This window comes from Urocitellus parryii, chromosome 4 (genome assembly GCF_045843805.1).
Source record: "Urocitellus parryii isolate mUroPar1 chromosome 4, mUroPar1.hap1, whole genome shotgun sequence".
In the NCBI taxonomy this organism is placed as follows: Eukaryota; Metazoa; Chordata; class Mammalia; order Rodentia; family Sciuridae; genus Urocitellus; species Urocitellus parryii.
Window position 1 is genome coordinate 173,722,361 of NC_135534.1, and position 15,829 is coordinate 173,738,189.

General features: G+C 37.2%; 1 protein-coding gene across 1 annotated transcript in view; it reads right to left on the bottom strand.

The window, feature by feature from the left end:
- Positions 1–15,829, bottom strand: part of LOC144254336 (ubiquitin-associated protein 2-like) — a 62,356-nt gene that overhangs the window by 36,682 nt on the left and 9,845 nt on the right. The window contains exons 2-3 of the mRNA XM_077797344.1: positions 13,491–13,560; positions 4,359–4,498 (exon numbers count right to left, since the gene is read on the bottom strand). Of these exons, the coding sequence (XP_077653470.1) occupies positions 4,359–4,498; positions 13,491–13,497 (147 nt within the window). The 5' untranslated portion in view covers positions 13,498–13,560. The remainder of the gene's footprint in view (positions 1–4,358; positions 4,499–13,490; positions 13,561–15,829) is intronic.

Sequence of the window (15,829 nt, forward strand, 5' to 3'; positions counted from 1 at the left end):
TTAAACTTAATTGTCCATATTTTTGTAAATATACACAATTTATAAAAACAAATCTTCCCTGATTCTGTTAAGACATCTATAAAATATTAAGAAAAAAGAACATGAATTTACAGAACCTGGCACAGGTTTTAAGCAGAACAGTTACTAATGGCCTCATGCATGCTAAACATGAGCTCTACATCTGAGCTACACCCTAAACCACTACATGTTTTCATTTTGATACTGTATCACCCACAAATTGTTTTACATGAGTAATACTGGGGATGGAACCCAGGTGTGCACAGCCACTAAGCTATATCCTCACCCCTTTTTATTTTTCCTTTTGAGACACAGTTTTGCTAATTTGCCAAGGCTGGCCTCAAACTTTTGATCTTCCTTCCTCAGACTCCCAAGTAGCTGGGATTACAAGCAAGTGCCATCATGCCCAGCTACCTATACATGTCTAACTCTAAAGTCATTACTCATCGCCATATGTAAATACCAATCCAAGACTTAGCTTTTTCAGCTTAAGTAAATTATGATTCAGATATTTTTTGTATTTTTCTTCAGTGACACCATCTGTTTTATTCCTTACAGGGTACAGACTAGACAACTTCTGAAAGCACAGCTGATATACTTAACAGCTGTTAACAAGCACAGTACTGCAACATTAGCACTAACATATTAATAAAATATAAAATTTTAATCAGAATATTAAATTTGTCTTCCTTTATAAAATACTCTACAAGCCTTAGTCAAGAAGAAAATTACTTTATTCAATAAACACTTCAATAAATATTTGATAAATAAACCACCAAACGTAAATTAAGAGTATAATAGGGAAGTTACCAGGCTGAGCTCTAGAAGTGTCAAGAGGTCTGTACAGCTTGGGGAAAAAAGAGGAAAAAGCAGGGTCAACTGGTAATTCTATTTTAAACAGAATAGTGCACCCTCCCCATTAGTGACATCCAACAAGACAATTTTCAAATTAAAAGAAAAGGGCTAAGAAAAGCATCATCACTATCTTCCTCAGGATCTTTTACCCATGCATATGACCTATAAAGAGCTAAGCTGCTTTCACAGTAAAAAAAATGTGCTGATAGCTTTTCTAATGAGCCAAGTGTTTTTCATAGAATCTGTCACCCAGAAAATTTGGAAACATAATGATGTAAGGTTATTTTTTAAATCATCCTTGTACCTACCAAAAATAAATGTTATTAACATAGTCTAATAGCCTTTTTTCATTAATACATTTTACATCTTTTCTCAGATAAACAGAAACTATTCATTTTCCATGACATTTTATAACATAATTTTTAAGTATTATTATAATTACTTCATAATTTATGAGGTATACACAATAAACACAGATTATTAATTATCATCCACAACCTTCCACGACTTTCAATTCCTTTCAATCATCCTGAAAAGTAAATATCATATGCCATTTTATATTTTAAAAAACTAGTTTGCATCTCCAAGATAATAGAAAAACACCACTTTTAAACAAGCGATAAAAATAATCACTAGAATGAGACAAACATATTCTATTACATCATTATATGATGAATTAAGATCCTATCACTTGGGCTGGGGCTGTAGCTCAGTGGCAGAGGGCTTGCCTAGCATATCAAGAGGTCTGTGAGGCATTGGGTTCAATCCTTAGCACCACATAAAAATAAACAAATAAAATAAAGGCATTCTGACCATGTACAATTACAAAAAATTTTTAAAAAAGAAAGATCAGGTCACTTATACATTATTCATACCAAAAATGTATAAACCAATTCTAATCATGAGTAAATAATAGACAAATCCAAGCTGGAAAACACAGTATGAAGAAACTGGCTTATTTTCTTCAAACATGTCAATGTCATGAAACTAAGGAACAATTCCACAGGAAGTGTCTGGTGATGTAACTCAGTGGCATATGCTTAGCATGCACGAGGTCCTGGGTTCAATTCCCAGGGCCAAGAGAAAGAGTGACAGAAACAGAGAGAGAGATTAAAGAGACCAGACACCTAAATACAATAAATGATCAAGGACTTAACTAAAAAATCTTACTGGGACAATTTAGGACAAATATAAATAAAATAGATGCCAAATTAATAATGACTTAATTTTCTTCTTTTTGGATAATTTTACTGTTTTATGCAAAAGAAGTCACTTTTTACAAAAACATATTAATGTATTTAGGAGTAAAGAAGTATCTTATCTCTACTCTCAAAAAGTTCAGCTGTACTAAGGGTATAGCTCAGTAGAAGAGAGCTTGCCTGGCACGCTCTAGCACCTGAGTTAAACTCCAGCACCACACACACACACACACACACAAAAAAAAAATAGGGCTGTAGAAATGATGAATAAAGGCACAAACTAAATGTGGTAGAATATAAAGGGCTGGGAATATAGTTCAGTTATAAAGCGGCCTTGGATCCAATACCCAGCAAAAAAAAAAAAAAAAAAGACTTAAGAAACTTATCTAATTAGTAACATAGGTAGACCAAGATCCAAACTCAGGTTTATATGGAATCAAAAGAGCTCTTCTTTTAGCATGCAACTTGGATAGATCATCTCAGAACACCCCTACCTCTAGACATTTGGGAATATAAGGGCTGAGGATGTAACTCAGTAGTTGAGAGCTTGCCTAGCATGCACGAAGACCTGGGTTCAATCCTCAGGAACACACACACACACAAAGTGGGTAACTAACTAACATCTGATAGAAAAAAGTCAGGAGGATCGAAGCCAGCCTCAGCAACTTATCGAGGCCCTTATAAGTAATTTAAACAAAGCCTGTCTCAAAATTAAAAAAAAAATTAAAAAAAAAAAAAAAAGGGCTGGGGATGTAGTTCAGTGGTAAAGTGCCCCTAGTTTCAATCCCTGGAACCACAACAACTACAAAAGGCACTTTGTTTCCAATTTAAGGTTACTTCCTTAGAAAATATTTTCCACTGCATAAGAAAAGATGAACAATTTTTCATTCTTTCCTTTGTGTGTGTGTCTGTGTGTGTAAGAGAGACAGAAACTGTGTGTGTGTCTAAGTGAGAGAGAGAATGTGTGTGTGTGTGTGTGTGTGTGTGTGTGTGTGTGTGTGTGTGTTTGAGTGTGGTGCTAGGGACTGAACCCAGGGTTTCCTGCATTCTAGACCAAATCAATCAATTAATGGCCTGGGATGGTGGAAAAATGCATGCTTAATTACCAATATGGCGGGGGGGGGGGGAGGTTGTCTGTGTGTGTAAATAAATAACAAATAGAAAACCCTTTGTGAGGAAAGGAATATTCCCCCCCTCCTCCAATTTGGAGACTAATTCTTTGTAAATCAGCCCAAAGACTTTGCTTGGGAGGAAAGAAAGTGTATACAGTTTACAATCCCTACATTACACCTACATTACAACGGGCTCTCCTTCAAAATCTTACTTTTCATTTTTAATGATTTGCTAAGTACAAATTTTTTTCAAATAAAAACAATCATTTTATTTATTAGCAGAGTTACACCCATGATTACTATTAACTTCTATTTCTTCTTTGATAAGAGACCATTCATGAAACAAATTTTTCTTAAGAACTATAAAAAGATGATCTAGCTCTCAAAGTTTTCCAACAATGGAGAGTCTTTCTTGATCAGTTTGTGAATAAACATCAGAGCTATGTGTGGTGGTAAAAAGACCTATAATCCCAGCAACTTGGGAGGCTAAAGCAGCAAATTTACGGCTTGGAAATTCAGCGAGACCCTGTCTCAAAATAAAGAGCCAGGCAAGTAGCACAATGGTAGAACACCTCTGAGTTCCACCTGTAATACCACAAAAGAAAAACAAATACAAAACAAAACAAAAAAAAAAAAAAACACTTATAAGTAACTATCAAGGTACAGTCAAATCATCAATCTGAAGTTATAATGGACTAGATTAGGTTTATTTACCCACTTACATAATGCCTCTGAAAAGAGGCTTGCCAATCTAGTCAATAAAGTATACAATGTTAACTGTACCAAGTACTATGCTTTCACTTTACTTGAATTATCTCACTTCATTTAAAATTAAGGACTGGAGGTGTAGTTCAGTGTGGGAGTACTTGCCTAGCATAGAAGAGACCTTGAGTTTCATCCCGAGCATCATCATCAAAAAAAAAAAAAAAAAAGGAATGAAGAAAAACAAAGCCAAGAAACTGACTCAGTAACTGGTAGCTGGAATTCAGGATTAATTAGTTCTAATGGAACAGTATCTAATTGTACATGAATCAACAATATTACTTTTTCCTATTATTTACTATCTGCTTTTTAAACACAAGGTCCAAAATGGTGAGATTTCCTACAAAGGAAAACATTAAATCATGTGTTTTCCCTTAATTCTAAAAGAAACAAAAGTTCCACAAACACTTACCTGTACCACTTGTTTCTGTGGTTGTGTCGCCTGTGTTGTTGAAATCTGTGTTTTTTCCCGAGCACCTCGGCAGCGGTCATTGCTCACTGAAGTCATCATGTACAGTATATACAAAATAGCGTATGTACAAAATAGAAAATCTGCAACAAAGTAGGAAATCATGCAAATCATGGTAAAAGGCAAACATAAGTCAGAGGAAAAGAAGATACATAAAATAAAAGTTCTCTGGAATACAAATTTTCAAGAAACAGCACTTTTTAAAAATATTTACTTTTTAGTTGTAATTGGACACAATATCTTTATTTTATGTATTTATTTTTATGTGGTACTGAGAATGGAACCCAGGGCCTAACACATGCTAGGTGAGGGCTCTACCGCTGAGCCACAACCCCAGCCCCAAGAAACAGCACTTTGATATCAAAGATTTTGCTTGTAGCATTTTGGAGGACAGTGTGACAAGAACTGTTCAAGAATCTTAGCAATGCTAAATAAAAATCTCAAGGACAACTAATTTTAACCAGCAACCATTTTACCAGTATATATAGCTACTACTACTTGTAGTAACTACTAGACTTTACTCAGCAAAAAACAAAATTCAAAATGTGATCTCAAGAAACAAGACAAGACTAGGGATATCAGTGACAGTTGCTTGCCTAACATGGGTGAGATACAGGTTATGAACCATGACATTCCAATTGTTTGCTTATAGATTCCAAATAATCGTGTTCATTGAAATGATTACTTTCCCCACTCACACTTTGTACTATTTATTCATCAGTGTTCCATTTATGAAAATAACCTAAGTACACTAAATATAACAAAATGTGAATTTCTCCTTACAGGAGTGCCATCTGCTGATAAAAATCTGCATGTACAAAAGAAATATACTTACACTAAAATGAATTTTGATTTACAAAAAATATTTCTATTACATTCAAACATAATATTGGTGCAATACACTTTTTTTTTTTGGGGGGGGGGTAACCAGGGATTGAACTCAGGGGCACTCAGACACTGAGCCACATCCCCAGCTGTATTTTATATTTTATTTAGAGACAAGGTCTCACCGAGTTGTTTAGTGCCTCACTTTTGCTGAGTAAGACTGGCTTTGAACTCCTATTTTTTCCCCTTCAGTCTCCTGAGGAGCTGGGATAATAGGCATATACCACCAAGGCTGGCAAGGTAATTCACCTTAATATTCACTTGTCAGGAAGGAAAACCATAAACTTCAATATATTTTAAAATATTAAAACTTTACTAATTTACTGAGGATATTAAAACTATCTCTATTCCAAATATCAATTTAGTGTAAAATGTTTCATAATTAATATAATTAGGTTACGAATAACAACAAAATTCCATGTGAAATATAAGTACATTGCCCATTTTATGTTTAAGTATTATTTGAAAACTACAGTTTTTCCTTTATTAATTACTGGTCTACATTACATATTCATAAATAATTTCAATGAAAAACCTTCAACTTAAAAAAGGCAGATACATCTCTTGGAAAACAATAGAATTAATGGCCTTAGACCTAGCTTTCAAGGATACTCAAATCAACAAATTCAGACTAACTTGTTTTCTGACAATCATGGATCTACATACTAAGGATGAAATGTCAGTCTTAGCCTGGCGTTGTAGCACACACCTGTAATTCCAGCAACCAGGAAGTCTGAGGCAGGAGGATCACAATTTTGAGGCTAAACTCAACAGTTTAGCAAGACCTTTAGTGAGACCCCATCTCAAAAACAAAACAAGAGCTGGGGATGTAGCTCAGTTATAAAGTACGCCTGGGTTCAATACCTAGTACCACAAGAAAGAAAGAAAAAAAAAAGTCTTAATGCAAAAAATATCCAACAAAACAATTTCCAGGGCTGGGGATACAACTCAATATCAGAGCACTTACTTAATATGCATGAAGGGGCTGAGAATATAGCTCAGTTGGTAGAGTGCTTTCTTTATATGCACAAGGCCCTGGGTTCGATCCCCAGCACTTAAAAAAAAAAAAAAATGAAGCCCTTGGTTCTAATCCAGTACCCACCCCCCAAAAAAAAAAATTTATTTTTTTTTTTAAATAATCTTTCAGACACAAGAAGTTTTGTCCCACTTACTTAAGAGGCTAGGACAGGAGGATCACTTCAGGACAGGAGTCCCTGAACAGCCTGGGCAACAGTGATATAGTGACACCCCATCTCAAAAAAAAAAAAAAAAACTTCCTGATATAGAATTGAGATTTTGCAGAACATGGAGGTGGGGGTGGAATATGACTAAAATCCTCTGGAAAAACAGACTTCAAAAGATACATAAAGTTGGCCAGGGGCTAGAGTTATAGCTCAGTTGTAGAGTGCTTGCCTAGCACATGTGAGGAACTGGGTTCAATCCTCAGGACCACATTAAAAATAAAAAAAGAAAGGTATTGTGTCCATCTACAACTAAAAATAAATTTAAAAAAAAATAATAAAGATGGCCAGGCATGGGGTGGCCAGGTTCGAGGCCAGCCTCAGCAACTTCAGTGAGACTATGACTCAAAATAAAAAAAGAGCTGGAAAGCTGAGTATGGTGGCACATGCCTTTAATCCCAGTAACTTGAAAGACTGTGACAAAATTGGGAAGACTGTCCCAAAATTTTAAAATGGGTGATGGTATGGCTGGGATGTAGCTCAGGGTTAAATTGTCCCTAGGTTCAATTCCTGCTTCCAAAAACAAACAAAAAAATAAATAAAAATAAAGTACCTTCAACTAATATACTATACCGTCTATGGGGAAAACAGGTTATAACTACTGGAAACTGAATTATGTATAGTAAACATAATTGCTTCTTGGGCTGGGGATATAGTTTAGTGATAGAATGCTTGCCTACTATGAGTGAGGCATATCCAACTTCAGAATCACCAAAAAAGAAAAACAATTGTTTCTGTGCAGGACCCAGTTGCCAGAACTTACTAATTCAGTTTACACTTGTGTTCCATCCCTTGTATCATTTCCCACCCTGAAGAGCTCTACTACTCTGGAACAGGTTCCAAGAGAATTCTTAGAATAGAAACAGACAAGAGCAAGAGATTCTAAAAATAATCCAGCAAAAATTCAAACAAGCATATCTCAGGTTCTTGCACTGCAGGAAGCACCAGGTTACTCAAATATATTTGGTCAAATTTTAAAACTGGTATTGACCTCCCGTCATCCAAATTAAAGATGTGATACATTTTAACACAGATAAGAACTACTGGGCTGGGTGTGAGGCTCTGGGTTCCATCCTCAGCACATTAAAACAAGTAAATAAAATAAAGGCATTGTGTCCAACTACACCTAAAAATTAAATATTAAAAAAAAAGAACTGCTGATACATTTTTAGCTTCTTCAGGTGTGTATTCTTTGCCAATGTTGGAGACTGTATATATATCCAGGAGTGATCTACCACTGAGTTACTTAAACTCTTTCTTTTTTATTTTTTCCCTTCTTTCTTTTTTGTACCAGGGATTGAACCCAGGTCCCTTTAACACTGAGTCACACCCCCAGTCCTTTTTTTTTTTTTTTTGAAACAAGGTCTCCTTAATTGAGACCTCATTAAATTGCTGAAGTTGGTCTTGAACTTGCAATCCTCATGCCTCAGCCTCAGGAGCAACTGAAATTATAGGTGTGCACAGCATTTAACTTTCAAGGATTCTTTTGAAGATTCAATAACACTGTGTTTTCCAAAGGTCTCAGTCTAGAATGAACACTGGTTAACTGCCACCTGACTTTCTATAAAAGCTTATATAAACAAATAATGAGGACACTTTAAGGCATGCAAAAAACACAGTTGGGAGCCAGGTGTGATGGCTCATGCCTGTAATCCTAGCTACTCAGGAGACTGAGGAGGATTGCAACTTCAAGTTCAGCCTGGGCAACTTAGTGAGACCCTGTTTCAAAATAAAATTTACAAGACTGGAGGTGTAACTCAATGGTAGAGCACTTTCCTAGCATGCATAAGGCTCTAGGTTCAATCCCTAGTACAGAAGACACTGGTGTCCATGTGGTGTGGACCAAGCATATAAACCCAGCAAGTCAGAAGGCTGAGGCAGGATTCCAAGTTCAAGGCCAATCTAAGCAACTACTTAGTAAGACCCTGTCTCAAAATTAAAAACAACAAAACCAAAAAAGAGCCAGTATTCTACAGTGGTAGAATACATGCATAAGAACCTAGGTTCAATCCCTAGTGCCACAAAAAAAGAAAGAAGAAAAAAGGGATAGGGATATAGCAGCTCAGTAGCAGAGCACTTGCATAGCATGAGGGAGGACCTGGGCTCAATTTAACCCCTGGTTCCACAAAAAACAGAAGGCCCACAAAGCCAGGCACAGTGGCACACACCTATGGTCCCAGCTATTCAGGAAATTGACCTGCGAAGATTGTTTAAGCCCAGGAGTTCAAAGTTACTCAGGGCAACATAATAAGACACCATACCAAAAGAACAAAACAAAAAAAAGGAAAGCCAGGCCAGGTGTGGTGGCACATGCATGTAATTCCTGGTATTCAAGGAAGATGAGGATCACAAGTTCAAGGCTAACTCTGGGGATTTAACAATATCTTCTTTCCAAAATAAAATAAAAAGGTCTGGGATGTAGCAGAGTACTTGTCTACCATGTGGGAGTCTCTGCATTGAACCCCAGTACCATTTAAAAATTTTAAAAAAAAAACTGGGGCTGGGGTTGTAGCTCAGTGGTAGAGCACTTGCCTAGCATGTTTGAGGCATTGTGTCCACCCACAAATAAAAAAAATATATAAAAAAAGAAATAACGTCAGAGATGCTATTTACTCAATCACAAAGCCAATATTACAGGGACTACCACTTAGACTGACAAGGATAAACACAGGTCCTCTGTATATAAACTCATTTCAAAATGTCTAAAACCAATAAGCAATGATAAATTAATAGCAGCAAAGAAATGGTGTTTACTATGTACCAGATACCATTTTAAGGGCTTTAGAAGCACAGTATTAAGTCATTAACCTTTCCAACAACACTCTGAGGAACATTAACATTACTATTTCCATTTTACCCAAAAAAAAAAAAAAACCTAAGACATAAACAGTCACAGATAGTGAAGTGATAAAAATTAAAAATTCAAACCCCAGTCATCTGGCTCCATGGTCTTTTAACAATTATGCAATATTGTAGTCCCCAACTTGGTTTCCTCTTCTTCAAGGCAGCAGAACCGCATAACATGCATAGCTCTCATCCGATGAGAAAAATCTGTTATGCATCATAATCTAAGTTCCCCAGCCTCCCAGATACCACAGGTGCTCTATACTATTATGCTTTGACTAGTTCTGCTTTATTATGTTTAATTTCCAACCTCTGTCCTTGCTTTTTCTTTTTTAATTTCTGTATTTCTTTTATTAATATTTATTTTTTAGTTTTAGGTGGACTCAATATCTTTATTTTTATGTGGTGCTGAAGATCGAACCCAGTGCCTCACAGGTACTAGGGTTCTAGTACTAGGCAAGCACTTTACCACTTGAGCCACAGCCCCAGCCCTGCTTTTCTATATAGAAAGAACCATTACTCTCAACCCTTTTCTGCATCATTAAGTGAATTTTAATAGATTAAGAATCTTTCTGGGGGCTGGAGCTGTAGATCAGTGGTAGAGCTCTTGCCTAGCATGTATGAGAACTAGGTTTGATCCTGAGCACAACATAAAAATAAATAAGTAAGTAAATAAGGTATTGTGTCCATCTACAACTAAAAAAAAGAAAACCAATGATACAAATCAATTTTTTTTAAAAAAAATCTTGCTGGGTACAGTGGTGCACACCTATAGTCCCAACAACTTGGAAGGCTGAGGTAGAAGGATCATAAATTCATGACCAGCCTCAGTCACTTAGTGTGAGACCATATTTCAAAATAAAAAATAAAGGGCAAGGGTATATCTCAAGTGCCTCTGGGCTCAATCCCCAAAACCACAAAAATCAATTCAGGAGGTCTAGAAAAGCCAGCAAGAGAAAGTCAATAAGACAACTAGGTTTCCAAAGTACTCAACTAGGAGACCTAATTCCATGCAGCTCAACTGCTACTGCCCTGCATGCCAGAAGCTGACCAAGCTGATACTTTTATTCTTCACAGCTGCAGAGGGCAGGGTCAGACCTCTAGCAGCTGGTGGACAAGGCTGAACTCCCCTACACCCACACTTGGCAGACAGAAACCACAGTGTTATCAGCTGTCCCATGCACTAACCTGCCCACAGAAAAAATGAGTGCTGAACTTGGACATTACAGAACATCACATTTTATTTTGTACAGTCACACTTCAGGTTACCTAAGGTTAGGGATGGAAAAGTATTTGATTGCCTATGGCTGCTTCAATACACGTATCCCGTTTCAATTCTCTTTTCACAAGGTTTTATTTTTGTTATTGTTTTTTCCAGTACTGTTTGAACTCAGGTGTTCACACATGGGTAAAGTAGGCACTCTTACCACTGAGCTATATCCTCAGCCCTTAAGCCCTGTCTTTAACCCAGTAGCTACCTAGTATTATCTCCAATTCCTTGAAAAGTCCATAATTATCATAATCAGTCGGGGCTGGGGATGTGGCTCAAGCGGTAACGCGCTCGCCTGGCATGCGTGCGGCCCGGGTTCGATCCTCAGCACCACATACCAACAAAGATGTGTCAGCCGAGAACTAAAAAATAAATATTAAAAAAAATTCTCTCTCTCTTTAAAAAAAAAATAAATAAAAAACAATGTACTTCATGAAGCCAAGTTCAAAACTGTTGTAAGCTAAGATTTAAAAAAAAAAATCATAATCAGTCATCATCCCTACTTCTAACAGACCTCTCAAAAAAAAAAAAAACAACCTATACTATGTATCTTTGCACAAACCCTATCAAATTATAAACAGACTACTTCAGATTATATTCAACAATGCCTCTCAAATACCAATCGGATATCTTCATTAAAGAATTACTACTCAGGGGCTGAGGCTGTGGCTCAGTGGCAGAGCACTTGCCTAGCATGTGTGAGGCCCCGGGTTCAATCCCAGCACCACAAAAAACAAACAAACAAACAAAAAGAATTATTACAACAGAGAAGAACTAGTAAAGAGTCTACTTAAAAAAAAAAAGGGGGGGACTGGGGATGTGGCTCAAGCAGTAGCGCACTCGCCTGGCATGCGTGCGGCCCGGGTTCGATCCTCAGCACCACATACCAACAGAAGATGTTGTGTCTGCCGAGAACTAAAAAATAAATATTAAGGCCCGGGTTCGATCCTCAGCACCACATACCAACAGAAGATGTTGTGTCTGCCGAGAACTAAAAAATAAATATTAAAAATTATCTCTCTCTCTCTCTCTCTCTCTCTCTCTCTCAAAAAAAAAAGGACTATAATCAGATCAAAAGATTTTCTACAGACTATCCACTTACATGAGTATATTTAGAAACATCCTTATGAATTTAGTACTTATGATTTTTGTTAAACATAAACTCTGTTGTTTTTCTTTATTCCCTGTACCACTTACATTAGATTGTATTCACCTTCATATGTATCACCATCTGGACTTGCTTCCCCAGAATTTGCAACCATCCATATTCACAACAGTATATCTCCATTCTGCTTTTTGCTTTCAATGTTCATTTCTTTTTTTTTTTTTAAGAGAGAGGTGAGAGAGAGAATTTTTGATATTTATTTTTTAGTTTTCGGCAGACACAATATCTTTGTTTGTATGTGGTGCTGAGGATTGAACCCGGGCCGCATGCATGCCAGGCGAGCGTGCTACCGCTTGAGCCACATACCAGCCCCTTCAATGTTCATTTCTGATACCTACTAGGTTTCTCAGCAACTCCAGCAATAAGGAATGAGTGTATATTTATGCTATTACCTCCTGCCACATTCTGATCCTATGGTTTCTCAGTGGACCTAAGAAACTAATAAAATGTTTAAAAATTAGCAGAAGCCCAGGAAAACATCTACTCCATCAGGAATTTGTCATTATCAAATGAATCTTAAAACTCTAGAAGGGCTTTTAATCCCAGTTTCATGGGAGGATGTGACAGGAAGACCAAATGTTTAAGGCCAAGCCGAGTATGGTGGCACACACCTGAAATCCCAGTGACTCGGGAGGCTGAGGCAGGAGGATCACAAGTTCAAAGCCAATCTCAGCAACTTAACAAGGCCCTAAGCAATTTAGCAAGACTCTTCTGTCTCTAAAAAAACATAAAAAGGGCTGGGAATATGGTTCAGTGGTTAAGTGCCCCTGGGTTCAATCCCCAGTACCAAAAGAGAAAAAAAGTTTAAGGCCAGCTGTTTCACCTCAAGTTTAAAAAAAAAAAAAAGAGTGCGGCCCGGGTTCGATCCTAAGCACCACATACCAACAAAGATGTTGTGTCTGCCGAGAACTAAAAAAAAAAAATTAAATAAATATTAAAAATTAAAAAAAAAAAAAAAGAGCTGCTGATGTAGCTCAGTGGTAGAGTGCTTGCCTAGCATCCATGAGGCCCTTGGTTCAATACCTAATACAGGGGGAAAAAAGACTAAAAGCTGCATACAGTGGCATATGGCTATCATCTCAGCTCCTTGGGAGGCTCAAGAAGGATTGGGAGTTCAAGGCCAGCCTGGGCAACGTAGCAAGACCCCAATTCAAAAGATAAAAATAAAAACTCTTGAAGAATGGATCACTATCCATCAGCATCTCTGGTTGCACAGTAATCATTTAGAGAATTTCTAAAAAAAGATGACTCCCAGGTTCTATTAAAATCAGAGCTGGGCGCAATGGCACATGCCTGTAATCCTAGAGGCTCAAGAGGCTGAGGTAGAAGGATCACAAGTTCAAAGCCAGCTTCAGCAATTTAGTGAGGCCCTACGCAACTTAATGAGACCCTGTCTCAAAAAATAAAAAGGGTTGGTGCTGGGGCTGTAGCTCAGTGGCAGAGCACTTGCCTAGCATGTGTAAGGCACTGGGTTCAATCATAGTACCACATAAACAAAATACAAGCATTCTGTCCATCTATAACTACAAAAAAAATTTAATTAAAATTTTTTTAAAAATAAAAAGGGCTAGGGATGTGGTTCAGTGGTTAAGAACCTCTGGGTTCAACCCCTGGTATCAAAAAAATGAAGAAGGGGGCTGGGGATGTGGCTCAAGCGGTAGCGCGCTCACCTGGCATGCGTGCGGCCCTGGTTCGATCCTCAGCACCACATACCAACAAAGATGTTGTGTCCGCCGAGAACTAAAAAATAAAAATATTTAAAAAAAAAAAAAAAAACTGAAGAAGGGCTTGGGATGTACTTCAGTGGCAATTTACCAAATTTGACCATTGGTCAAATTTCCAATACCTGAAAAAAAATTCAGAGTTGCTCAAAACAGAACAGATATTAATATTGTTTTAAGTTTGCCAAGCACTTCCCCAAAATAACCAAGCAATTCTACTCTATGAATTCAAAAGAATTGAAAACAGATGCTCAACAAGAAATATGTACATGAATGAATCATAATAGCCAAAAAGTAGAAACAAACCAAATGTCTATCAACTGATGAATAAATGAAACATAGTATAAATTCATAATAGATTTTTTATACTAGCTTTATTATGTTTATTTTTATGTAATGCTGAGAATCAAACCCAGTGCCTCACATGTGCTAAGTAGACCTACCACTGAACTATAACCCCAGCCCCACAATAGAATATTAGAATAATATTAAAGTAGTAAAATAAAGTTCTGTTATGTACTAACACATGGGTAAATCTTTAAAATATCATGCTAAGTAAAATAAAGTCACAAAATAACATTTACAGATATTGTATAATTCCATATATATTCAATGTTCAGAATGAACAAATCCATAGAAACAAAGTATATTGGTGGTTGGCAGGAACTGGGTGTGGGGATTGAACTCAGGGGAACCTCAACCACAGAGCCACATCCCTAGCAACTTTTTTTTTTTTTTAGTTGTAGTTGGACACAATACCTTTATTTTATTTATTTTTATGTGGTGCTGAGGATCCAACCCAGGGCTTTGCAAGTGCTAGGCGTGCTAGGTGAATGCTCTACCGCAGAGCTACAACCCCAGCCCACTTCCCAGACCTTCTTATATTTTATTTTGAGACAGGGATCTTGCTAAGTTCCTGAAGCTGGCTTTGAACCTGCAATCCTCCTGCTTTAGCCTCCCCAACCACTGGCATTACAGGCATGCACCACCATGCCTGACCTCTTAATTATAAACTGATGCCGGGTATACTGATTGATCTTCTAGTATACTGCTAAAACCTGGCAACACAATAAAATACAAATTCTTTGTTGCTTTCCATTCCCTACACTTTGGTCAAATTGGCGTTGCCATTCTTCCAAATATTACCTACTTCTTTGCCATCGCCTTTCTCAGACATGTTTTCTAAAATGTATTGAGCATACCCTTCATTTTCTCATTTTTGGTTCCTCAACATGAACACCAATTACTTTCTATATAATGTCAATTACAAATGGGGCGTTTTGGGGGCTGGGGATGTGGCTCAAGCGGTAGCGTGCCCGTCTGGCATGCTTGCGGCCTGGGTTCGATGCTCAGCACCACATACAAACAAAGATGTTGTGTCTGCGGAAAACTAAGAAGTAAAATATTAAAATATTCTCTCTCTCTCCTCACTCTCTAAAAAAAAAAAAACAAACAAACAAACAAATGGTAAAATATTAAAATATTTTAATATTTTACCATATTAAAATATTCTCTCTCTCTCCTCACTCTCTAAAAAAAAAAAAAAACAAACAAACAAATGGGGCGTTTTAGGGTCACATAACCATATACTAAACAGCAACTGAGAGTTTTTTGTATCTGTGGATGATTAAGCCCAGGACTTCATACATACCAAAGCCAGCACTCTACAAGTACAATCTCCAGAGACTGAGTTCTATGAAGGTCTGTAATCCAGATATTCAGGAGGCTGAAGCAGAAGAATGCCAAATTTGAGGCCAGTCGGGGAAGTTTAGCAAGACCTTGCCTCAAAATAAAAAGTGTTGGTATAGTTAAATGATGGAGCACTTCCACAGCATGTATGAGGCCCTAGGTTCAATTCCCTGTACCATTTAAGAAAAAAAAAAAAATTTTTGAGGCTTGGCTCTTTCTTTCGTTTTGTTTTGCTTGTTTTGTTTTGTTTTGGGTACTGGGAATTTAACCCAAGGGTATTTTACCACTGAGCTACATCCCCAGCCCTTTTTATTACTCGCTAAACTGTTGAGGCTGGACTAGAACTTGCCATTCTCCTGCCTCAACCTCCCCAGTTACTGGGATTATAGGCGCATGCCACTGCACCTGGCCAGAATTTTAATTATTGTTTATATATGTATATATATTTTTTAAGATATATAGACCTTTATTGTATTCATTTAATTATATGTGGTGCTGAAAATCAAACCCAGTGCCTCACACATGCTAAGCGCTCTACCACTGAGCCACAGCCTCAGCCCCCAGAGTCCTAAGAGTAATTTTACAGCTTTCTCTCTTTC